Here is a 25973-nt window from a genome sequence, read left to right on the forward strand (position 1 = left end):
CCTGAGCAAGATGGCCTACCTGCTTCACCACCCCTGAGCAAGATGGCCTACTTGCTTCACCACCCCTGAGCAAGATGGCCTTCCTGCTTCACCACCCCTGAGCAAGATGGCCTACCTGCTTCACCACCCCTGAGCAAGATGGCCTACCTGCTTCACCACCCCTGAGCAAGATGGCCTACCTGCTTCACCACCCCTGAGCAAGATGGCCTACCAGCTTCACCACCCCTGAGCAAGATGGCCTACCTGCTTCACCACCCCTGAGCAAGATGGCCTTCCTGCTTCACCACCCTTGAGCAAGATGGCCTACCTGCTTCACCACCCCTGAGCAAGATGGCCTACCTGCTTCACCACCCCTGAGCAAGATGGCCTACCTGCTTCACCACCCCTGAGCAAGATGGCCTACCTGCTTCACCACCCCTGAGCAAGATGGCCTACCTGCTTCACCACCCCTGAGCAAGATGGCCTACCTGCTTCACCACCCCTGAGCAAGATGGCCTACCTGCTTCACCACCCCTGAACAAGATGGCCTACCTGCTTCACCACCCTTGAGCAAGATGTCCTACCTGCTTCACCATCCCTGAGCAAGATGTCCGCCGTCACGTTGACGACCCCTTGGCCTCAAGAGGGCGGCACGGAGCGGAAACCGTGACGCGGCGTACGCGCAGACTCACGAGGAGATCGCGGCTCGTTGTCGGCATCTCCTTCTACACTCAGGCGGGCGAAGAGGAGACAGAGAGCGGCGAGGAGACGCGGCGACGACACCCAGGAGCGGTCATGGCGCCCGCGAAGAAGGGAGACCTCGCGGCCGAGGAGGCGGAGCTGCTCCAGGCAGTGTCGAAAGGCGAGCCCGAGGCTTTGGGCCTGGAGTGTATGGGGCCTCTGGGAGACGCATGCTGCCTCGCTCTCTCTCTCTCTCGCTGATGCTCTCTCTCGGGCTGTGCCTCTCCGAGGCTGCTGTTAACCCCTTTTAAGTCGTGGGTCATCCAAGGGCCCGTGTCCAGGCTCGGCTCCTGCTTAGCTTCTGAGATGTGTAGGTGCCGTCCTTACACTGCCTGGGCACACGTGCGCCTTGTGGTTGCAAGTGTTACGCTGTCACTAGGCCCTCGGCAAGGTAAGGTAATTATACCCTTTTTACCGGGTAAAAGGGTTAAAGGTTTCGACATGCCAAGGGGTAAGGGTAAAGGGTAGGGTAAAAGGTAGGCTCGTTGCTTTTTACCTTACCTGCTAAAGGGTCAAAGGTAGGGTAGAGTGATTGTATTGTGGTAAGGGTAAAAAGTGGGGTAAAGGTAGGCTCGTTGTTTTTTACACTTTTACCTTACCTTGCCGAGGTCTAGCTGTCACGTTCGTCGTAACCCGCAGCCCTGATTGTCAACGCAACAGTGGTGATGTTCGCTGAAGTCTGCGCCCCCTCGGCGTCTGACCGACCCGTAACCCATCGGAGCGGTAAAGTATGGCCAACCAACAACTCCAGGTCACCCATCCCGGGCTTTCGGGTGGCAGCAGGAGTTGATTTGTACCCAGACCTGGTATCATCGGTATTGAGTTGGACTTCATTCCAGTTTCAGACAGCAACGGCTCCGATAGACCCAGGCTGGCTTGGACATCTGTCCCGATTTGGTCGACGGTGGAAGGTGGCAACACCACCAACTCAACCACATTCACCATCTCCCCCACCAACTCGATTATCCACCAGCTCACCCACTGAATTATCCACCCACTCACCCATCATGTCACTCACTCATCCGCTGAAATACACAACTTGACCCACTCAATAATCCACCAACTCGATTATCCACCAGCTCACCCACTGAATTATTCACCCACTCGCCCATCATTTCACTCACCCATCATTTCACTCACTCACCCGCTGAAATACACACCAACTTGAACCGCTCAATAATCCACTAACTCGATTATCCACCCACTCGCCCATCATTTCACTCAACCACTGAAATACACACCAACTTGACCCACTCAATAATCCACCAACTCGATTATCCACCAGCTCACCCACTGAACTATCCACCCACTCACCCATCATTTCACTCACCCATCATGTCACCCACCCGCTGAAATACACACCAACTTGACCCACTCAATAATCCACCAACTCGATTATCCACCAGCTCACCCACTGAATTATCCACCCACTCGCCCATCATTTCACTCACCCATCATTTCACTCACCCATCATTTCAAATGGTGGCTATTGGTATTGGTGTGTGAAGGTGATGTTGGCTGTTTGCGTGTTTCAGGAAATGTCCAAGAGGCCTGCAGACTTCTGGGCCTCAAGACGGTCCGCATCAACTGCCTGGACGAGGTGGGGGCCCACCAGCTGTCATTTGTCTTGAATCGAAGTTGCTGAGCACATGGCCAAAATGCCAAGCGGTCAGCAACAATCGGCACGACTGAAGGTGCAATAGATAAGAGTCATTAATGCGTTTCCTTGATTGAGCAGTGTTCTTTTTTTTTTGTTACAAGATCTTGGGAGAGGGAAGGAGATGATAATGATGATGGGAAGGAATTACAGAGTGGAGCAGTGTGAGGGAAGAATTTGAAAGATAAGTGAGGTGACCTGCAGTGTGGTGAGTGAGAAAGTGGTTGAGTGATTATGTGTTTGAGTTAGTGATTGGGTGGTTAATGGAGTGACTTACAGTGTGGTGGTTGAAAAAGTGTTTCAAACACGTTGTGTTGAACTACCACACTTGCTATCAATAGTAGTGATTACGGTAGTGTCGTGTATCACGGTAATCATTAACACCTGTGTGCAAAGGTGTGAATCCCACCTGGCCCCCTTACAAGCCAAGGCTTGCTCCTTTTTTCACATGGATCTCTAATGAGAGTCTCTGGGTCTCCATGTGATTCATTGGTGGTGACCGGGCTGAGACCATCAACTCCGCTACACTTTCAGTTTCATTTTTTGGTATAGCCCTGTGAGCCATTCGGCTCTTGAATCGGGTGCAACCGCAACAAACAAAAAACAAAAACATGAACAAGAAAACATCTTAAAGTGACTATGTGACTATGCGCAAACAGAGAAATCCAGGAAAAAACTGCAAAGTCTTCCAGAAAAAAAAAACCCAGTTCTCAGCTGTACCAGCTCAACCCCTCTGACCTCTGAACCAGAATCCTGGTCTCCCCCCCCCCCCCATCTCTAATGCCCTCCCCCCCACCCCTTTCTGGGTGCCCCGCGCAGCACGGGATGACGCCGCTGATGCACGCAGCCTACAAGGGCCGAGCCGAGCTGTGCGAGCTGCTGCTGCGGCACGGGGCGAACGTGAACTGCAACGAGCACGAGCACGGATACACCGCCCTCATGTTCGCCGGGCTCTCTGGTGAGACCCCGGTCCGCTAGCCGGGGACCCCTGGGAGACCCCGCTCTGCTAGCCAGGACCCCGTCCGTTAGCCAGGACCCCCAGTGAGACCCACCCCACTGTATTAACGGGACTGTTATGCTCAAGTAAGACCCAAACAAAAAAGAAAACGATCAAACGGCTCTCATCTTGTCGACACAGCTCGGGCGTTGCTGTCCAAAAACACATGGAGGAGAGATTCGGGTCGCTGGTGTCTCACCTCCCTCCCCTCCTCCTCCCTCCCCTCCTCCTCGCCCCCCCCTCCTCCTCCTTCCCCTCTTTGCCTACCTCCTTCCCCTCCTACTGCCACTCCGCGCCGTCGTCATGGTGGCTGTGGTCACCCCCTGTCCTCCGCCGCAGGGAACAAGGAGATCACTCGCATGATGCTGGAGGCCGGCGCCAAGACGGACGCGGTGAACTCCGTGGGACGGACCGCCGCACAGATGGCCGCATTCGTGGGTACGCGAGAGTCTCGCCCTCGCTTCCCCCGCGGCCCGCGTGACGTCGGCGATCTGTTAATATCGTCGCCCGCGGTTTCCCTTGGCGCGGCGGGGCAGGTGACTCGTTTGCCACGTGCGCAACGTTGGTCGGTACGCCGCGAGGACGCGGTGTCGCCGTGTAAGCGACGCGCGTCTCGACTCGCTCATCGCTTGTAACATTGGCAGAACGGCTCGGCTTCTGCGGTGGAAAAACAATGTGAGCCGCGCCGGGCTGGCTCGCCATGGCACGGCACGGCACCAGCACAGCTCGGTTGTGCCAGTGGAAAAGAGCTTCTGGGGTGTGTGTGACGTCATCGAGTTTACATGCTGTCATGCTCCCCGTGGTCGTGTGGATTTTTTTTCTTCGGGATCCTCCGGTTTTTCCCTCCACATTTAGTATCGTGCTTCAATATTATTTAGATTATTTTACTGCTATAAATTTCCACATGATAAGCCACTTTATTGAGCTATCATTTGTGGCCAGGTCGCTTCTGAAAAAGAAGCTATATAGCTCAGTGGACTTCACCTGGTAAAATATTTTTTTGATTTTTTTGTGATTTATTTACCTTACCTATACTCTGCACTCCTGCTATGTTTTCGTATTGTTTATTATTGTAGCGTTCTGACCCTGTGCCCCTACTGGACATCTGTGAAAAAGAGCTTGACAGCTCATTGGATTCCTCCAGGATCAACCTTCCGATTCCGATGTGTGCCGCGCAGGGCAGCACGACTGCGTCACCATCATCAACAACTTCTTCTCGCGGGAGAGCCTCGACTACTACACCAGGCCGCAGGGACTGGAGACCGAGGCCCGGCTCCCGGCTAAGCTGGCCGCCCCCCTGCACCGCATTATCCTCACCACCAACCTCAACCCCGTCAAGGTGGGGGGCTGGGTTGTTGGGGCGGGGGGGACAGGGCGGGCGTTTGACCCTGTGTGTGTCTGCGTGTGTCCGTGTGTGTCCGTGTGTGTGTGGGAAGGTTCGTAATGGCCATGTCGGGCACTGACCCCTGGATCTGGTTGTCTTGTGTGTGTGTGTCCATACACGTGTGTGTGTGTGTAGATATGTTTGTGTGTGTGTGTGGGAGCGGTAGTGTAGCGGTTAGCGTGCTGCACTACGAACCTGGCGACCCGGGTTCGATTCCCGCTCACGGCAAACACCAGTGACGATTATCTGAACCGGTGCTGGGCCTCCCCCAGGTCGACTCAGCCTCAAATGAGTGCCCGGTGCGATGTGTAAACATCGCCGCTAGAGAGACAAAGGCGGCTGGGCATGGTGCTGGCCACCCACCCCCTCGTGTACCGTGCCGGCCTTTATAGGTGCTCGCTAACAGCACTTGCCCCTACAGTCTGTTAAAACTATACAGGGGATCTTTGTCTTGTGTGGGAGCGGTAGTGTAGTGGTTCGCGCGCTGCGCTATGAACCCAGCGACTCAAGTTTGATTCCCGCTCACGGCAAACACCAGTGACGATTATCTGAACCGATCCTGGGCCTCCCCTAGGTCGACTCAGCCTCGAATAAGTACCCGGTGCGATGCGTAAACATCGTCACTGGGGAGACAAAGGCGGCCGAGCGTAGTGTTGGCTACCCACCCCCTCGTGTGCCGTGCCGGCCTTCATAGGTGCTACTCGCTAACAGCACTTGCCCCAACAGTCTATTGAGGCAATGCGGTGGGGGATGAATCTTTGTCTTTTGTGCATGCCAGGTGCTGCTGATGGTGGGCGAGGGCCCGCTGTGCTCGGTGGAGGCGCTGGCGGCGTGTGCGCGCGTGCTGGAGCGCGTGTGCGAGCGCTGCATGCAGCAGCAGGACATGAACGAGGTCCTCGCCGTCAAAATCCACTACCTGGGCGCCATCTTCTCGCGCTGCCTCGCGCACCTCCGTGGCGGTGGCGGCCTTGATGGGCTGCTCAAAAGGTCATTATTGTTCATGTCAAAACCGCTGTCCCCGTGACGCACCACAGCGGGAAGGGCGAGGCATCAAGGATGTCATGTAGGGGAGATGGGAAAGGAACGGGACGGAGAAGGGATACTGGGATGGCTCCCACAATGCACCGTGTTCAGTGACGCAGCTGTAGTGGCGGCTCCCACAATGCACCGTGTTCAGCGACGCAGCTGTAGTGGGCTCCCACAATGCACCGTGTGTAGCGACTCGGCTGTAGTGGCTGCTCCCACAATGCACCGTGTTCAGCGACGCAGCTGTAGTGGCGGCTCCCACAATGCACCATGTGTAGCGACGCAGCTGTAGTGGCGGCTCCCACAATGCACCGTGTTCAGCGACGCAGCTGTAGTGGCTGCTCCCACAATGCACCGTGTGCAGCGACGCAGCTGTAGTGGCGGCTCCCACAATGCACCGTGTTCAGCGACGCAGCTGTAGTGGCAGCTCCCACAATGCACTGTGTGCAGCGACGCAGCTGTAGTGGCTGCTCCCACAATGCACCGTGTTCAGCGACGCAGCTGTAGTGGCGGCTCCCACATTGCACCGTGTGCAGCGACGCAGCTGTAGTGGCGGCTCCCACAATGCACCGTGTTCAGCGACGCAGCTGTAGTGGCTGCTCCCACAATGCACCGTGTTCAGCGACGCAGCTGTAGTGGTGGCTCCCACAATGCACCGTGTTCAGTGACGCAGCTGTAGTGGCTGCTCCCACAATGCACCATGTTCAGCGACGCAGCTGTAGTGGCTGCTCCCACAATGCACCATGTTCAGCGACGCAGCTGTAGTGGCTGCTCCCACAATGCACCATGTTCAGCGACGCAGCTGTAGTGGTGGCTCCCACAATGCACCATGTTCAGCGACGCAGCTGTAGTGGCTGCTCCCACAATGCACCGTGTTCAGTGACGCAGCTGTAGTGGCTGCTCCCACAATGCACCATGTTCAGCGACGCAGCTGTAGTGGCTGCTCCCACAATGCACCATGTTCAGCGACCCAGCTGTAGTGGTGGCTCCCACAATGCACCATGTTCAGCGACGCAGCTGTAGTGGCTGCTCCCACAATGCACCGTGTTCAGTGACGCAGCTGTAGTGGTGGCTCCCACAATGCACCGTGTTCAGCGACGCAGCTGTAGTGGTGGCTCCCACAATGCACCATGTTCAGCGACGCAGCTGTAGTGGCTGCTCCCACAATGCACCGTGTTCAGTGACGCAGCTGTAGTGGTGGCTCCCACAATGCACCGTGTTCAGCGACGCAGCTGTAGTGGGCTCCCACAATGCACCGTCTGCAGCAACGCAGCTGTAGTGCCGGCTCCCACAATGCACCGTGTGGTTGCCTTGTTATAAACTCCAGAGCGACGCTAACCCGGCCTGTCGCCATCCCACCCCTCCCCGTGCTCCTACCCCCCCCCCCCCTCATCTCCCCATACTTGCCCTTCCCGGTGCAGCCTGCTGAAGGGCCGAGAGGAAGACGGCTTCCCGCTGCACCAGGAGAAGTTTGTGCGCGAGGCCGTGCGCAAGTTCCCCTTCCCGCAGGCGACGCTGCTGCAGCAGCTGGTGCGCAGCATCGCGCCCGTCGAGATCGTGAGTGGCGCCCGCACGCTCTCTGTCTCCCCCGCCCCCCTCCCCGCCATAAGCAACGGCAAAAAACCCCCACGACGTGGCGAATCGCAGGGCCGGGTGGACGGGCCCGGTCGACACCAATCGGCTTCCTCGCTCATTTCTCCCTCCCCCACCCCTCTTGCCCCCTTGGCGGTGGCGTCGCCGGGCAGGGCCGGGAGCCGACGGCGCTGTCCATCCTCACGCAGGCCGTCACGGGCCAGGTGGGCCTCGTGGACGCCGAGTTCTGCACGACCTGCGGGGAGAAGGGCGCCGACAAGAAGTGCTCCGCCTGCAAGATGGTGCGCACCGCGACACGCACACATACACGCACATGCACGCACACACACACGCACGCACACACGCACGCACGCACACACACGCACACACACACGCACACACACACGCACACACGCACACACACGCACACACGCACACACGCACACACGCACACACACGCACGCACACGCACACACGCACACACGCACACACGCACACACACACACGCACACACACACGCACACACACGCACACACGCACACACGCACACACGCACACACACGCACACACGCACGCACACACGCACGCACACACGCACGCACACACGCACGCACACACGCACGCACACACGCACGCACACACGCACACACAACGCACACACACACGCACAACGCTCCCCCCGCGTAGCCCACGCAGGCTCGACCGGGGCGAGTGCTGTTAGCGAGTGGAGCCCTACGATGCCCCGGCCACCTTTGTCTCCCCCCAGTTGTGATGGCGATTTATGCACACCGCAACAGGTACTCATCTTAGACCGAATCGACCAAGGGGAGGAGGCCCAGGACCGGTTCGGATATTCGTCGCTGGTGTTTGGTCCGCGAGTGGGAATCGAACGCGGTTTCGCCGGGCGATTTCGCTCCTGGACATCCGTGAGCTTCGCAGCTCATCGGATTCCTGTGGGATGAATACAGATTCTGTTTCAAGATTGTGACCGCCCACCCCCCCCAGGTGGTGTACTGTGGGCAGCCGTGCCAGAAGCTGCACTGGTTCACGCACAAGAAGTCGTGCCGCCACCTGGCGGAGGAGTGGCGGCGCCAGGAGGCACGGGCGGCGCGCGAGCGGGACAAGTTCGGGAAAGAGCAGGAGGAGCAGCAGCAGCTGGAAGGCCCTGCAGCAGGTGGGGCGTAGCTTCATCATTCATTTGATTCCGCTTGTTTGATTGTTTGACCCCAGGAGATTATTGTCGCCGCTCGTCTACGAACCCAGACCACTGTGGGGGGGGGGGGCGTCTCACTTGCATCGGCACCACCTGAGGTGGCGTCTCTGCGTGGCCAATCGCGGTGGACTGTGTGAGAGCCACAGTGCCGTGGATGGGGGTCATCCACTCTCATTGGCCGTGTAAATAAATGGGCACCCCTAAAGACGTTGCTGCCTTGTCTGGTACCGATCTCTGCTCTCGCCCCATGGGCTATGATTCTCATGACTTTCTTGAGGGGGGAGGGGGGGTCCTGCCAAGTTTTTGCAGTCGAGGCCAATGATTGCTACCAACTGTGTCGTTTTGTGACGCTGTGTACAATGAGCAGGTGTGACAATGAATTTGACGTGGCGATGTGTATGGCAATCTGACGATGTGTGCGTGTGTGTCGATGTGCCTGACCACTTGCGTGCGTGACGATGTTTTTGTGTGCGACGATACGTGTGTGACGTGTGACCTCCTGTCAGCGAGTCTTCGACACTTCACGTGGCCTCTAAGTCCACCTGGCCTGGTACAGGCGCCGTGGTGACAGCACCGGCGCCGTGGTGACGGTACCGTCACTTAGTGGCGAATGGCAGGTATTGGTGACGTGTGTTGTGTGTGACGCGCGTGCGTGCGTGCGTGACGATGTGCGCAGGGGCGAGTAAAGGAAACGGAGAGGGCGGCGAGGAGGCGTCCGCGTCAGTGCCCGAAGACCCGACGCAGGCAGCGCCACAGACGCCTACGGACCCCGCGCCCCGTGAGGACCCCAAGGGGGCAGACTCCACAGTGGGGGAGGGTGGTGTGACGACGCACAGTGTGGAGGAGTGATGGGGACAAGGGTGTGCGCGTGATGGAGATTGTTGGGGGGGGAGGGGGGAGTGATCGGGAGGAGGGGTGGAGCAGTGTGAAGGAGTGACTCGAGAGTGTAGAGTAGTGGTGGGGAGTGACAGAGCAGGGAAGAGGAATGATCGATCATGTGGACGAGGAGTGGGATCGGTGTGAGTGTGGTGGAGCGATCGGTCTGAGTGTGGTGGAGCGATGAGTGTTCGGGGGGTGACTCGGGAGTGACCCCAGGGGGGTGACTCGGGAGCCTGTGCTCGGCCACACCACTCGCCCTCCGCACCTTCCGCGCCAGCGTGAGACCCTCGCGGGCGAAGAGATTGCGCCGATCGTTTATTCAAAACTAGAAGTTGAAATCACGGTCGTTTCCAAGCTCAACCTCCGATCGGTCGTGACCCATCATCTCTCCACGGTCAATAAAACCAGTACCACTTTGTGAAACGTCAACAGCGCGCATTCCATGGTGTCTTAACGGCGAAGCAGGTCGGCCGCCACCCCCGCCACGGCAATGTGGAATTGGCACCCTTGGTTTAGGGACGGCGTACGGAGCCTCGCAGCGTGTTACACAGCGAGAGCGGAGCTGGCTGGTGCTTTGTGGTGGTAGCAGTGTATTTGTTTGCTGCGTTGGCCTCTGCCAGCCCACAGCAATCCCCCCCCCAACCGCCCTTCTCCCAGGCTCGGGCCCTGCTTAGCTTGTACGCTCCGGGTGATTTCTTAAATTGTGGTTATTGTGGCCGACCTCGTGATGCGGGTCTCTTGCCTGCCAAGAGGCAAAAACGACAATAACAACAATAGCCCATCAAAGGCTCCCTCTGTGCTCACAAATGTGGGGTGCAGTGTCTACTGGTGGGCCGCAGCCAGTGGTGTAAATTCCACGTTGCTACGACGGAGCCCAGTATATCCAAAGGCTGACCGCGCTGGTTGGCTTTGCCGCCACAGCTCTACTGGCGCAGCAGCAGCAGCACCGGATGAGGCCGGACGTTCACGGCATCTGAAGTGCAACCCTGTTATTAATAAACAAGTAAAATAAATACTCGGCAAGTAGTAAAAAAGACGATCATTTACAGACCTTTTGTAAAATCCACTACTGGAATTAAGGCATCCTTCCCTGCCACCACTCACCCCCCCCCCCCCCCCCCCCCACTCGGGTGATGTCGGTCGAGTTGGTGTTGTTTGACCATACTTCACCATTTCTGTTCGGTGTGTGGATTGGTGAAAATGGCAGGGAGGGGCTACATTGGGTGGTCAGGGAGTCGGTAGCGCAGTGCGATAGCCACGTCATAGATGGCCGTGTGGCGGTTAAAGCGTGGCTCACGGAGAGAGAGGAGGCCTGGGGGCTCGGGTCTGAGACGTGGAGCTGGCACCGCTGAGAATCGGCGCCAACCACGGATGTGCATCGTGTTCTCAGGTGTAATGAGCAGACCGCCCCTCTAGACTCCGATAGAAGACCCATAGGCTCTCGCGTGGCATAGGGACCCATCGACTCTCGGACATCCACAAACTAGCTTCTGATTAAATTGATCTCTCAAGTGTCCACCGTGTGACGATGGGTCCACCTCGTGCCATAGAACCCCATAGACCTACGAAGAGACCCACATAAGATTCGTAGCGTTCCGTAGCAGACTCATTAAGAGTCATTGTAAACTCGCACACGCTGATAATAGGCTTTTCCCTTTTCTGGCAATAATAAAACACCAAACTGAATCCTTTGCAAGGAATCATCTCTGCATTAACCACATAGACTTGTGGTAGACATAAAAACAACGGTTTTATTTTAAAGTGCACTAATACGTAAATAACTCGATTGGACAACGGGAAGTAGTTGACATCTTGATGGCAAGGGACACGTGGCGCCTGCTTCTTGGGCGAGACGATTCCAGAGTTTAGGAACCACGGCATTTTTGACCTAGACAAATAAATATTTAATTAATAAGCCGTCCATACTAAATGTTAATTGCTTTAAAAGAGCCAATTGATTAATTGATTCCGATTTTGATCCAGGCATGCATTGTCACCGGATCTGAGTACGTGTGCAAAATGTGGAATTGATTGGGCAACAGGGAGTAGACTAACTTTTGATTACAAGATTTGACCACGACACACATAGGAGTCAAGTAAACCCGTTGAATAAAACCGTTGAAAAAAATGCTCTGACAGTATGTGCATTGTAAAAACTTTGTGTTTTATCTCTCTTAAATTTAGCAATCTTTGGAAGAACGTAATCAACCAGGTAGGGTGTTGACTGTTATGTTAACCGACTATCTGTGTTGTATTGAATTATATTTCTAAGTTTACTAGGTTTGTTTTCTCTTTCATTTGTACCTGATGATGATTGCTTGTGTTGCAATCGAAACGTCGTGTGGTATTATTTAATTTATTATTTTCTCTTTCTACGTGACTTTACCAAAAGAACCAACAAGTTTTTGCATTTTCTTTGAAGCTGATTGGTCCACACCAGAGACAGCTTTCTTTCGAGCCTAGTCTCACTAACAGTGTTAGGCCAGAGGACGCCATCTTAACACAACTGTTTTATTGCCAAAAAAGGGAAAACCCGATTATCATTCTCATTGGTTTTATTCGGTAAAGTCACGTAGGTAAAAAATCTAATAAAATAAATGAAAACTCAATTAAATCGGTGATTTAATTTAGTTATTTTCATTTATTTTATTTTTTACCTACGTGACTTTACCGAAAAAACTAAAGAACGAAAGCTTCAAATCCGATTATCATTATTTAATACTGGCAAAGGAGGTCCCATGATAGAGCTCTCCATGTCCTGATAGTGCGTTGTCCTTGTGCTGGTCGCCTTGTGGCATCCTCTGGTCTAACACTGTTAGTGAGACGAGGCTCTAAAGAAAGCCGTCTCTGATGTGGACCAATCAGTTTCAAAGACAATGCACCATAGACTGTCAGAGCATGTTTTTTTGTTTGCATGTTCACCACAAGTATGTGTGCTTAATGCAGACATGATTCCTTGCAAAGGTTTCAGTTTGGTGTTTTAACATCTTCACACCTCTTTTAGTATTGCCAGAAAAGTGAAAAACCTATTATCATAATCTAATACTGGCAAAGGAGGTCCCGTGATGTCGCACACGCTGGTTTGGGATTCAGCTGGGTTCTACAGCTCCGCGGGTCCGTGGTCTCGGCCCGGCGGCGCTCCCCGTACCTGTCCACCCCACCCGCTACGCCCCATAGCGTGCACCACCTCCCACGCTCGCCGGCCCCGCTTGCATCTCGGCCTTCGTGCCGGCACCGGCGCCGCACGACTCCACGCGGCACAGGTCCCGGCAAGATTGGCGGTCGAGCCGCGGGAAGAAGGTGACGCCGGCCCAGCGCTCCAGCTGCTCCAGCTGCACCTGGAAGGAGCCGAGCGGCGTCCCCTGCGGCACCGGCGCGTTGGGGATCACGAACGCCGCTAGCACCGCGCCCTCCGCGGTGGCGCCCTCCGCGGTGGTGCCACCGCCGTCTTCGGCGCCGCCAATATCTTCGGTACCACGGTCAGCGCCGCCATCGCCGCCGGTCGTACCCTGAGCCACGATGACCTTGTACAGGTGGGTCGGCACCGCCACCTCGTTTGCGCCGATCACCTGTGACGGGCACGGTCGGAGAGACGCGTTGCTGCGAGAGACTCCGTGGTGGCGGCAGAAGGCAGCGAGCATAGCCGCTGTACATAATCTGTGTCCCCCCCCCCCCCCCGTCTCCCACCATTCCCCCAATCCAATCGTCAAGTGTGGCCAAGTAACCCACAGGCTCTGTGCAAGGCCCTCGTTCATCCATCCAGCAGTGGCTAGAACAAACGTGGTTCACGTGAAGAGGAGACGCTGTCCCGCCCACAGCCATAGCCCATCGATTCATCCTGCCACGGCGAGGACTCGGTCGATACCAGACACCGTTTCGTCTCATCCACCACCACCGTGTTCAACCACCACGACAACAACACACCCATCCACTCATCCACCACCACTGTTCAACCACCACAACAACACACCCATCTATTCACCCATCCACCACCACCGTGTTCAACCACCACGACAACAACACACCCATCCATTCACCCATCCACCACCACCGTGTTCAACCACCACGACAACAACACACCCATCCACTCACTCATCCACCACCACCGTGTTCAACCACCACGACAACAACACACCCATCCACTCACTCATCCACCACCACCGTGTTCAACCACCACGACAACAACACACCCATCCACTCATCCACCACCACTGTTCAACCACCACAACAACACACCCATCTATTCACCCATCCACCACCACCGTGTTCAACCACCACGACAACAACACACCCATCCATTCACCCATCCACCACCACCGTGTTCAACCACCACGACAACAACACACCCATCCACTCATCCACCACCACCGTGTTCAACCACCACGACAACAACACACCCATCCACTCACTCATCCACCACCACCGTGTTCAACCACCACGACAACAACACACCCATCCATTCACTCATCCACCACCACCGTGTTCAACCACCACGACAACAACACACCCATCCATTCACTCATCCACCACCACCATGTTCAACCACCACGACAACAACACACCCATCCATTCACTCATCCACCACCACCGTGTTCAACCACCACGACAACAACACACCCATCCACTCATCCACCACCACCGTGTTCAACCACCACGACAACAACACACCCATCCATTCACTCATCCACCACCACCGTGTTCAACCACCACAACAACACACCCATCCACTCATCCACCACCACCGTGTTCAACCACCACAACAACACACCCATCCATTCACTCATCCACCACCACCGTGTTCAACCACCACGACAACAACACACCCATCCATTCACTCATCCACCACCACCGTGTTCAACCACCACGACAACAACACACCCATCCATTCACTCATCCACCACCACCGTGTTCAACCACCACCACAACAACACACCCATCAATTCACTCATCCACTCACTCGCCACACTGCAGGCTCACATCACTTCTCTCTAATCTCTACTCTTCCCTCGCACTCTTCCAATTCGGAATCTCTCGCAACACGAATGTCCTCGCTCAATACACGAAACGCGTTCGTAACTCTCTATCCGTTGCAACTGCGACGACAGTGCTGTTCGCTGCTGTTCGCTGTTGTTCGCTGCTGTTCGCTGCTGTTCGCTTCTGGCCGGCCGGGTGACGTTTCGGCCCCTGTGCTCGGCAACCGTCTTCACAAATGATTCCCCCCGAAGCCCGATTCCCAGCCATGCCCTGCGTGAGTGACCCTTGCCCTCCACTCACCTCGTAGCTGACAAGTCTCTTGCTCTGCCCGCCACCGCTGCCAGCGCCACTGTCTTGGGCCAGCGCGAGAGGCCCCGTCACCACCCACACGTCGGCGTAGAGCGCCGTCAGCTGCTCACACAGCGACTCCAGGCTGCGCGAAGGCAAAGATCCCCCGTGTAGCCTTGACAGACTTTTGGGGCAAGTGCTGTAAGCGAGCAGTTATGACGGCAGGCACGGCACACGAGGGGGTGGGTGGCCATCGCCACGCCCGACCGCCTTGGCCTCCCCAGTGGCGATTTTTACACACCGCACCCATTTTGAGGCCGAGTCGACCTAGAGGAGGCCCAGGACCGGGGTTAAGATAATCGTCACTGGTGCTGGCCGTGGGCGGGAATCGAACTCGGGCCGCCAGGTTCGCAGCGCGGCGTAGCGCTAACCGCTTTACCTGACCGCTCCCCATGCACATGCGGCTGAGTGTGTAGCGGCCCCTAGTGGCTGCGCAGGTCACGTGGACCACACCGGTGCACACGTGTCGATGTGTCCTCGATCTGCCCGGGGTGGCTCGGCGAGAGAGCGAGCGGCTCCGAGCAATCGCAAACGTCGCAAAGTCACATCTTGAAGGTTGTTCGGGAGGGTGGAGGCAGGTTGACTCGGCCCATCATCAACATTCCTTCTCCTGGGGTCGCTAAAATAGGAGAGAAAACAAACTTTTGTGGCCAAGTCAATGGCGCTTTTCACACGACCACCATCGCTCCTACCATCAGAATGTGGAATTTCCAGGGGCTGTGAACAGGAGATAAGCACCAACGCCTCAATGTACACTGCACGTGCGCACGCGTGCAGATGTGTAGGCGTGGAGGCGTGCAGATGTGTAGGTGTGTAGGTGTGCGTGGGTGCGTGTGCACTGTTTTCGGGGCGCTACCTTCTCCAGATGCCCTCGTTGTTGGAGATGTCCTGGGGCACGATGTTGGAGAAGTAGAACGTCTGGTTCATGGCCTCCTGTGGGTCACGGTGCCAGTGGTGAGTTACTGCTCAGGGCACGACCCACATCCTCACTGCCCACCCTCCTGCTGCTGCTGCTGCTCCGCTCACCCCGCTGCTGAACTATGGAACTCAATCACCCTCCTGCTTGAGAACCCGGTTGAATCACGATTCAGTCGGTGTGAGTCTATGGGTCTTTGTGTGAGTCTCTGGGTCTCTGTGTGAGTCTCTGCATGAGTCTGTGCATCTCTGTGTGAGTCTATGGGTCTCTGAGTCCCTGGGTTTCTGTGAGTATCTGGGTCTCTGTGTGAGTCTATGGGTCTCTGTGTGAGTCTCTGGGTCTCTGTGTGAGTCTCTGCATGAGTCTGTGCATCTCTGTGTGAGTCTATGGGTGTCTGAGTCCCTGGGTTTCTGTGAGTCTATGGGTCTCTGTGTGAGTCTCTCTGTCTCTGTGTGAGTCTCTGGGTCTCTGTGTGAGTCTCTGGGTCTTTGTGCGAGTCTCTGGGTCTCTGAGTGAGTCTCTGGGTCTCTGTGTGAGTCTCTCTCGGTCTCTGTGTGAGTCTCTCTCGGTCTCTGTGTGAGTCTCTGTGCGAGTCTATGGGTCTCTGTGCGAGTCTACGGGTCTCTGTGCGAGTCTACGGGTCTCTGTGCGAGTCTATGGGTCTCTGCGCGAGTCTACGGGTCTAACAATCGCTGCGGTTGGAGTTGAAACCCGGAGTGGAACCTCGGCTCCCAGCGATGCCAACTCCTCCGCATCTCCTCCTGCCCTCTGCGTGCAGAACGCTCCTCGTTCTCACGAGTCACCGAGTGTTGACCCCTGAACTTGGAACATCGCGAGGTGGACTGCCCACCTGGCTGAACTTGTTGTCCTCGGCCGGGGCCATGTGGCCGCGCGACCACCCGCTGTCCCGGAAGTCCGAGTCCGAGGCGGAGAACCGGGGCTCGATGCCCGGGTCGGGGTGGAAGTGGCAGTGCTTGCGGTTGGCGTCGCCTGTGTATATGTGGGGGGGGGGGGGGGGGGAGCGGCGGTGGTGGTGGTGGGGGGGAGTGGGGGAAGGGGGTGGGGGGGGGGTGAGTGAAGAGCCAGGTGAGTTGCTCGGTGAATAGCCAAGCAGGTGAGCTGTGAGGTGAACGAGTCGCCAGATGGGCTGCCAGGTGAGATAATAGGTGAGCTGCCAGGTGAGTGAACAGGTGAGTGAACAGGTGAGCTGCCAGGTGAGCTGCCAGGTGAGTGAACAGGTGAATAAACAAGTGAGCCGCCAGGTGAGTAAACAGATGGGCTGCCAGGTGAGCTAATAGGTGAGTGAACAGGTGAGTGAACAGGTGAGCTAATAGGTGAGCTGCCAAGTGAACTGCCAGGTGAGTGAACAGGTGAGCCGCCAGGTGAGTGAGCAGGTGAACAGCCAGGTGAGTGAACAGGTGAGCTGTCAGGTGAGTGAACAGGTGAGCCGCCAGGTGAGTGAGCAGGTGAACAGCCAGGTGAGTGAACAGGTGAGCTGCCAGGTGAGTGAGCAGGTGAGCCGCCAGGTGAGTGAGTGGGGTTGGCGTGCGCACCGCTGAAGCAGGCCAGGGTGAGGTGCTCGGCCACCCAGGCCGGGCCGCGCCGCGCCCGGTCGTACGAGAGTGCGTGGTGCGCGTAGACGCGGGGGCTCGCGCCGCGGTCCGGCAGCCCCCAGCGCTCCAGCGGGGACCCTCCCCCCTCGGGGGGGGACTCTGCTCACACACGGGGGGGGCGGGGGTGGACACGGGGGGAGGGGGGGCACTACGTGTGGGTAAGGGGGTACGGGGACACGGGATATGCCGGTCGTGGAGGTCGTCAACTACCTGCCTTGACCGTGGTATGTTTCACACGAAGGCTTTCGCGACCAATGTTGTTCTTCATAGAGGTTTCGATTTAAAGCTTTCGTGACTGCAGGGATTCATCTTCTTGGTTCTTTCGGTAAAGTCACGTAGAAGGGAAATACTAAAATTATAAAAAATAAAACATAATAAAATAATTCTCACGACGTTTCGGCCACAACGCAACGGTGGTGTTCATTCAGACGCTGTCTTTCCGAAAGACCTGTTCTTCACCTGAGGACGGCTGCTTGCGTTGTGGCCGAAACGTCGTGAGAATTGTATTTTATTATGTTTTAATTTTATTATTTTATTATTTCCCTTCTACGTGACTTTACCGAAAGAACCAACAAGATCATAGAGGTTGTTGGGTGAGATGGCGCGAGTACAAATGTGTCGTTAGAGCCGCCACCACCCGACACGGCCAACCGGTGAGGGGATTTGTCACGTAAACAAAACGCCAAGTGAATCCACAACATTTACAATCTTGAGTCCGACGTTTCGCCGGTAATTACATCCAGCATCATCGGGCGAATCTGGCTTACGCGATCTCACCCAAACACCTCGATTGTTGCCGTGGTATGATGGCAGTACAGCAAGTGGGTTCATTGCCATCGTCTATCCACATCTGTACGCGCGGGTTTCCAACCCACGTGTTGGTAACGACGAGCTGACACGCGAGTTCATTGGTACGGGTTTCTTTTTGTCGTCAATCGAGTTACTTGGCGTTCCCTCTCCGTCCCCCCCCTATCCCCCTCCGTTGACCCCTCTGTTGACCCCCCCCCTCCGTTCACACCCCCCCCCCCTCCGTTGACCCCTCTGTTGACCCCCCCCTCCGGTCACACCCCCCCTCCCTCCGTTGACCCCCCCTCCGTTGACCCCCCCCTCCGTTGACCCCCCCCTCCGTTGACCCCCCCTCCGGTCACACCCCCTCCTCTGTTGACCCCCCCTCCCTCCTTTGACCCCCTCCCCTCCGTTGACCCCTATGTTGACCCCCCCCCCGTTCACACCCCCCTCCGTTGACCCCCCCTCCGTTCACACCCCCCCCGTTGACCCCTCTGTTGACCCCTCTGTTGACCCCCCCTCCGGTCACACCCCTCTCCCTCCGTTGACCCCCCCTCCGTTGACCCCCCCCCTCCGTTGACCCCTCTGTTGACCCCCCCCCTCCGGTCACACCCCCCTCCCTCCGTTGACCCCCCCTCCGTTGACCCCCCCCCTCCGTTGACCCCCCCTCCGTTGACCCCCCCCCTCCGTTGACCCCCCCTCCGGTCACACCCCCTCCTCTGTTGACCCCCCCTCCCTCCTTTGACCCCCTCCCCTCCGTTGACCCCTCTGTTGACCCCCCCCCCCGTTCACACCCCCCTCCGTTGACCCCCCCTCCGTTGACCCCCCCCTCCGTTGACCCCCCCTCCGTTCACACCCCCCCCGTTGACCCCTCTGTTGACCCCCCCTCCGTTCACACCCCCCCTCCCTCCGTTGATCCCCCCCCTCCGTTGACCCCCCCCCTCCGTTCACACACCCCCCCCCCCTCCGTTCACCCCCCCTCCACCCCCCCTCTGTTCACCCCCCCCTTACTCCGTTCACCCTCCCCCCCCCTCCGTTCACCCCCCCCTCCGTTCAACCCCCCCCCCCGTTCAGCCCCTCTCCCTCCGTTCACACCCCCCCTTCCGTTGACCCCCCCCCCCTGTTGACCCCCCCTACTCCCCCCCCCCACTCACGAGTCGTGTCCGCCCCCTGCTGCTGCTGCTGCTTGCGACGCCGCAGCCACAACTCGAGCAGCGCCAGGCCAGAGAGCGAGAAGCCCGCGCCGTTCACGAGCCCCCAGCGGAACGACATGGCCGGGGGGGGGGGGTGTGGGGCACAGGGGGGAGGGGGTCACGGGGGGGGGGGGTCACGGGGGGGGGGGGGTCACAGTGGGGGGGTCACGAGGGGGGTCACCACAGACACGGAGGGAGACACGTGGACACTGGAAACACAGAAACGCAGGGGTCACGTACGAATGTCGAACTTCTTTTACACCGTACGTTGCCGTAAAGACACGGGGGGGTGGGGGTAGAGACGGAGACACAGAAGGACACGACGGGGAGACACCGTGGGACTCCGGAGACAAGTCGGGGACACGGGGGACTCACGGGGACACGGGAGGAGACGCGATGTCGCTTGTGTACCCACGTGTGCGGCGACTGTCAGAATCGAAATCGGCTCGACCAATTAAATCGAACTCACGATTCTGCATAGAGCACCGAGTTGAACGGAATCGGAATCGATAAATGTGAATCGATGTTACGGTCTACGGATCGCATCGCGCGTCCCCCACGGAAGATTGTCAGCGCAATGAATCGAGCTGAGAATCGCAAATCGATTCCTCGTGTACAGATCCTCGCTTTTGATTCGTGTGCGGGGAGTCGGGTGACTGTAATCGATTTTCTTGATTCGTAGTGTAAACCGCCAGACGATTCCACATGCGTTGCTATGGTAAAATAATCGATTGTTGGATCGAGTGCTAACTATGGATCGAGTGCTAACTATGAATCGAGGAAAATTTTATCAGCACAGTGCTGTATGGATACGTTCCTTAGTTGATTATTGGTAAAAGTAGGTAATTGGTTAACGTAACCTGTCTCAAAGTGCTACCCCCTGTCCATAAATGACGTCACGCACCTGGGGGGGGGGGGGGGGGTCAGACATTTGGGGTCAAAACTTGTCCAAAATCGCGTGACGTCATTTATGGACGGCCCCTAATTGAATAAGGGGATCTCGGATGTAGCTCTGTCATGTCCACTTCTGCGTCATCGCCTTAATCCCCCGTCTGCGTCAGAACGAAGCTGAAGGATTCCTCCACAACTCCTGGTTGTAATTACTAATTACTAGAATTGTAAATGTTGTGGGTTTACTCTCCAACACAACCTTTGTGCCGAACTAGTAACTAATTGGCACGTACTGTTTAGGTGACAAACCTTTTTCTAATTGGCTGTGTCGGGTGGTGGCGGGTTTAACGACACATATTTACGCGATCTGACCCAACAAAAACTATTTTACACGCTTTTATTTTACTCGCTCTGTCTGTTGTCGTATCCTCAAAAATATTATAACTCAATTTTTACCCACTTCCCAATGTGCTATCGACTGCAAACTTTAAATACCTTTGTCATACTGATGACAAGACTATATTCTATCATAAAAAATCCAAAACATATATATTTTTACATTTTACACGCTTTTATTTCACTTACTCTGTGTGTTGTCGTATCCTCAAATCTTGTAACTCAATTTCACCCGTCTTCCCAATGTCGTATCGACTGCAAACTTGGTATAGGTATGTCACACTGATGACAATACTATATTCTATCATTATTTTTTTAAACAATCATTTTTACGGGTCTAATTGTCCACGCTCAACTCACATTGGCTGTAAATCACCACAGCCCCTTACGCTGTGGCAAGCTGCGGGCCCACTTCCTGGAGTCGTGGAGTTCTGCCATTATTTATGTATAACTTTGGTCGCTTCCGTGTGCCGTTCTGTGTGTGGACCAGAGTGTCACTTGAAGAAGGCGGTCTCAGCGGTAGTTATGTGATATCCACTTCCGCGTGCCGTTCTGTGTGTGGACCAGAGTGCCACTTGAAGAAGAAGATCTCAGCGGTAACTCTGTGATATCCACCTCCGCGTGCCGTTCTGTGTGTGGACCAGAGTGTCACTTCAAGAAGGGGATCTCAGCGGTAACTCTGTGATATCCACTTCCGTGTGCCGTTCTGTGTGTGGACCAGAGTGTCACTTCAAGAAGGGGATCTCAGCGGTAACTCTGTGATATCCACTTCCGTGTGCCGTTCTGTGTGTGGACCAGAGTGTCACTTCAAGAAGGGGATCTCAGCGGTAACTCTGTGATATCCACTTCCGCGTGCCGTTCTGTGTGTGGACCAGAGTGCCACTTGAAGAAGAGGATCTCAGCGGTAACTCTGTGATATCCACCTCCGCGTGCCGTTCTGTGTGTGGACCAGTGTCACTTCAAGAAGGGGATCTCAGCGGTAACTCTGTGATATCCACTTCCGTGTGCCGTTCTGTGTGTGGACCAGAGTGTCACTGGAAGAAGAGGATCTCAGCGGTAACTCTGTGATATCCACTTCCGTGTGCCGTTCTGTGTGTGGACCAGAGTGTCACTTGAAGAAGGGGATCTCAGCGGTAACTCTGTGATATCCACTTCCGTGTGCCGTTCTGTGTGTGGACCAGGGTGCCACTTGAAGAAGGGGATCTCAGCGGTAACTCTGTGATATCCACTTCCGTGTGCCGTTCTGTGTGTGGACCAGAGTGTCACTTGAAGAAGGAGGTCTCAGCGGTAACTCTGTGATATCCGCTTCCGTGTGCCGTTCTGTGTGTGGACCAGAGTGTCACTTGAAGAAGGGGATCTCAGCGGTAACTCTGTGATATCCACTTCCGTGTGCCGTTCTGTGTGTGGACCAGAGTGTCACTGGAAGAAGGGGATCTCAGCGGTAACTCTGTGATATCCACTTCCGTGTGCTGTTCTGTGTGTGGACCAGAGTGTCACTTGAAGAAGGAGGTCTCAGCGGTAACTCTGTGATATCCGCTTCCGTGTGTCGTTCTGTGTGTGGACCAGAGTGTCACTTGAAGAAGAAGGTCTCAGCGGTAACTCTGTGATATCCACTTCCGTGTGCCATTCTGTGTGTGGACCAGAGTGTCACTTGAAGAAGGGGATCTCAGCGGTAACTCTGTGATATCCACTTCCGTGTGCCGTTCCGTGTGTGGACCAGAGTGTCACTGGAAGAAGGGGATCTCAGCGGTAACTCTGTGATATCCACTTCCGCGTGCCGTTCTGTGTGTGGACCAGAGTGTCACTTGAAGAAGGCGATCTCAGCGGTAACTCTGTGATATCCACTTCCGCGTGCCGTTCTGTGTGTGGACCAGAGTGTCACTTGAAGAAGGCGATCTCAGCAGTAACTCTGACATCCACTTCTGGGGGCCGTTCTGTGTGTGGACCAGTGTGTCACTTGAGGAAGAAGGTCTCAGCAGTAACTCTGTGATATCCACTTCCGTGTGCCGTTCTGTGTGTGGACCAGAGTGTCACTTGAAGAAGGCGATCTCAGCAGTAACTCTGTGATATCCACTTCCGTGTGCCGTTCTGTGTGTGGACCAGAGTGCCACTTGAAGAAGAGGATATCAGCGGTAACTCTATGATATCCACTTCCGTGTGCCGTTCTGTGTGTGGACCAGAGTGTCACTTGAAGAAGGCGATCTCAGCAGTAACTCTGTGATATCCAATTCCGCGGGCCGTTCTGTGTGTGGACCAGAGTGTCACTTGAAGAAGGCGATCTCAGCAGTAACTCTGTGATATCCACTTCCGTGTGCCGTTCTGTGTGTGGACCAGAGTGCCACTTGAAGAAGAGGATATCAGCGGTAACTCTGTGATATCCGCTTCCGTGTGCCGTTCTGTGTGTGGACCAGAGTGTCACTGGAAGAAGAGGATCTCAGCGGTAACTCTGTGATATCCACTTCCGTGTGCCGTTCTGTGTGTGGACCAGAGTGTCACTTGAAGAAGGGGATCTCAGCGGTAACTCTGTGATATCCACTTCCGTGTGCCGTTCTGTGTGTGGACCAGGGTGCCACTTGAAGAAGGGGATCTCAGCGGTAACTCTGTGATATCCACTTCCGTGTGCCGTTCTGTGTGTGGACCAGAGTGTCACTTGAAGAAGGAGGTCTCAGCGGTAACTCTGTGATATCCGCTTCCGTGTGCCGTTCTGTGTGTGGACCAGAGTGTCACTTGAAGAAGGGGATCTCAGCGGTAACTCTGTGATATCCACTTCCGTGTGCCGTTCTGTGTGTGGACCAGAGTGTCACTGGAAGAAGGGGATCTCAGCGGTAACTCTGTGATATCCACTTCCGTGTGCTGTTCTGTGTGTGGACCAGAGTGTCACTTGAAGAAGGATGGTCTCAGCGGTAACTCTGTGATATCCGCTTCCGTGTGTCGTTCTGTGTGTGGACCAGAGTGTCACTTGAAGAAGAAGGTCTCAGCGGTAACTCTGTGATATCCACTTCCGTGTGCCGTTCTGTGTGTGGACCAGAGTGTCACTTGAAGAAGGGGATCTCAGCGGTAACTCTGTGATATCCACTTCCGTGTGCCGTTCTGTGTGTGGACCAGAGTGTCACTGGAAGAAGGGGATCTCAGCGGTAACTCTGTGATATCCACTTCCGCGTGCCGTTCTGTGTGTGGACCAGAGTGTCACTTGAAGAAGGCGATCTCAGCGGTAACTCTGTGATATCCACTTCCGCGTGCCGTTCTGTGTGTGGACCAGAGTGTCACTTGAAGAAGGCGATCTCAGCAGTAACTCTGACATCCACTTCTGCGGGCCGTTCTGTGTGTGGACCAGTGTGTCACTTGAGGAAGAAGGTCTCAGCAGTAACTCTGTGATATCCACTTCCGTGTGCCGTTCTGTGTGTGGACCAGAGTGTCACTTGAAGAAGGCGATCTCAGCAGTAACTCTGTGATATCCACTTCCGTGTGCCGTTCTGTGTGTGGACCAGAGTGCCACTTGAAGAAGAGGATATCAGCGGTAACTCTATGATATCCACTTCCGTGTGCCGTTCTGTGTGTGGACCAGAGTGTCACTTGAAGAAGGCGATCTCAGCAGTAACTCTGTGATATCCAATTCCGCGGGCCGTTCTGTGTGTGGACCAGAGTGTCACTTGAAGAAGGCGATCTCAGCAGTAACTCTGTGATATCCAAATCCGCGGGCCGTTCTGTGTGTGGACCAGAGTGTCACTTGAAGAAGGCGATCTCAGCAGTAACTCTGTGATATCCACTTCCGTGTGCCGTTCTGTGTGTGGACCAGAGTGCCACTTGAAGAAGGGGATCTCAGCGGTAACTCTATGATATCCACTTCCGTGTGCCGTTCTGTGTGTGGACCAGAGTGTCACTTGAAGAAGGCGATCTCAGCAGTAACTCTGTATATCCAATTCCGCGGGCCGTTCTGTGTGTGGACCAGAGTGTCACTTGAAGAAGGCCGATCTCCGCAGTAACTCTGTGATATCCAAATCCGCGGGCCGTTCTGTGTGTGGACAGAGTGTCACTTGAAGAAGGCGTTCTCAGTGGTAGCTCTGTGATATCCACTTCCGCGTGCCGTTCTGTGTGTGGACCAGAGTGTCACTTGAAGAAGGCGATCTCAGTGGTAGCTCTGTGATATCCACTTCCGCGTGCCGTTCTGTGTGTGGACCAGATGTGTCACTTGAAAAAGGCGATCTCAGCAGTAACTCTGACATCCACTTCTGCGGGCCGTTCTGTGTGTGGACCAGGTGTCACTTGAAGAAGAAGGTCTCAGCAGTAACTCTGTGATATACACTTCCGTGGGCCGTTTTGTGGACCAGAGTGTCACTTGAAGAAGAAGGCGATCTCAGCAGTAACTCTGTGAAATCCACTTCCGTGTGCCGTTCTGTGTGTGGACCAGAGTGTCACTTGAAGAAGAGGATCTCAGCGGTATCTCTGTGATATCCACTTCCGTGTGCCGTTCTGTGTGTGGACCAGAGTGTCACTTGAAGAAGGCGATCTCAGCAGTAACTTTGTGATATCCACTTCCGTGTGCCGTTCTGTGTGTGGACCAGAGTGCCACTTGAAGAAGAGGATATCAGCGGTAACTCTATGATATCCACTTCCGTGTGCCGTTCTGTGTGTGGACCAGAGTGTCACTTGAAGAAGGCGATCTCAGCAGTAACTCTGTGATATCCAATTCCGCGGGCCGTTCTGTGTGTGGACCAGAGTGTCACTTGAAGAAGGCGATCTCAGCAGTAACTCTGTGATATCCAAATCCGCGGGCCGTTCTGTGTGTGGACCAGAGTGTCACTTGAAGAAGGCGATCTCAGCGGTAACTCTGTGATATCCACTTCCGTGTGCCGTTCTGTGTGTGGACCAGAGTGTCACTTGAAGAAGGCGATCTCAGCGGTAACTCTGTGATATCCACTTCCGCGTGCCGTTCTGTGTGTGGACCAGAGTGTCACTTGAAGAAGGCGATCTCAGCAGTAACTCTGTGATATCCAATTCCGCGGGCCGTTCTGTGTGTGGACCAGAGTGTCACTTGAAGAAGAAAGCGATCTCAGCGGTAACTCTGTGATATCCACTTCCGTGTGCCGTTCTGTGTGTGGACCAGAGTGTCACTTGAAGAAGAGGATCTCAGTGGTAACTCCGTTATATCCACTTCCGTGTGCCGTTCTGCGTGTGGACCAGAGTGTCACTTGAGGAAGAGGATCTCAGTGGTAACTCCGTTATATCCATTTCCGTGTGCCGTTCTGTGTGTGGACCAGAGTGTCACTTGAAGAAGAAAGCGATCTCAGCGGTAACTCTGTGATATCCACTTCCGTGTGCCGTTCTGTGTGTGGACCAGAGTGGTCACTTGAAGAAGAGGATCTCAGTGGTAACTCCGTTATATCCATTTCCGCGGGTCGTTCTGTATG

General features: G+C 55.5%; 2 protein-coding genes across 3 annotated transcripts; one reads left to right on the forward strand and one right to left on the reverse strand.

Moving 5' to 3' along the window:
• The first annotated feature begins 618 nt into the window (after positions 1-618).
• ANKMY2 (ankyrin repeat and MYND domain containing 2) lies at positions 619-9877 on the forward strand. 2 transcript variants are annotated; one of them, XM_061576663.1, is made up of 10 exons: positions 619-841; positions 2256-2320; positions 3197-3335; positions 3714-3812; positions 4553-4713; positions 5537-5745; positions 7206-7341; positions 7530-7658; positions 8362-8530; positions 9246-9877. In XM_061576663.1, the coding sequence occupies exons 1-10, from the start codon at positions 775-777 to the stop codon at positions 9416-9418; spliced, it is 1347 nt and encodes a 448-aa protein (XP_061432647.1). In that variant the 5' UTR covers positions 619-774; the 3' UTR covers positions 9419-9877. The 2 variants fall into 2 exon arrangements, with proteins under 2 accessions (XP_061432647.1, XP_061432648.1); XM_061576664.1 differs by lacking the exon at positions 619-841 and adding an exon at positions 904-1030.
• Positions 9878-10024: 147 nt separating this feature from the next.
• On the reverse strand, positions 10025-19367 carry LOC133358376 (nuclease EXOG, mitochondrial-like). Its single transcript, XM_061576682.1, has 6 exons — positions 19240-19367; positions 17240-17398; positions 16537-16676; positions 15627-15703; positions 14723-14855; positions 10025-13017 (listed from the first exon to the last, which is right to left on the reverse strand). Exons 1-6 carry the CDS (start codon positions 19355-19357, stop codon positions 12613-12615), a joined length of 1032 nt encoding a protein of 343 aa, XP_061432666.1. The 5' UTR covers positions 19358-19367; the 3' UTR covers positions 10025-12612.
• Between the last annotated feature and the right edge of the window lie 6606 nt (positions 19368-25973).

Source organism: Lethenteron reissneri, chromosome 61 (genome assembly GCF_015708825.2).
Source record: "Lethenteron reissneri isolate LAM-NWPU_2019-01 chromosome 61, ASM1570882v1, whole genome shotgun sequence".
Taxonomy (NCBI): Eukaryota; Metazoa; Chordata; class Hyperoartia; order Petromyzontiformes; family Petromyzontidae; genus Lethenteron; species Lethenteron reissneri.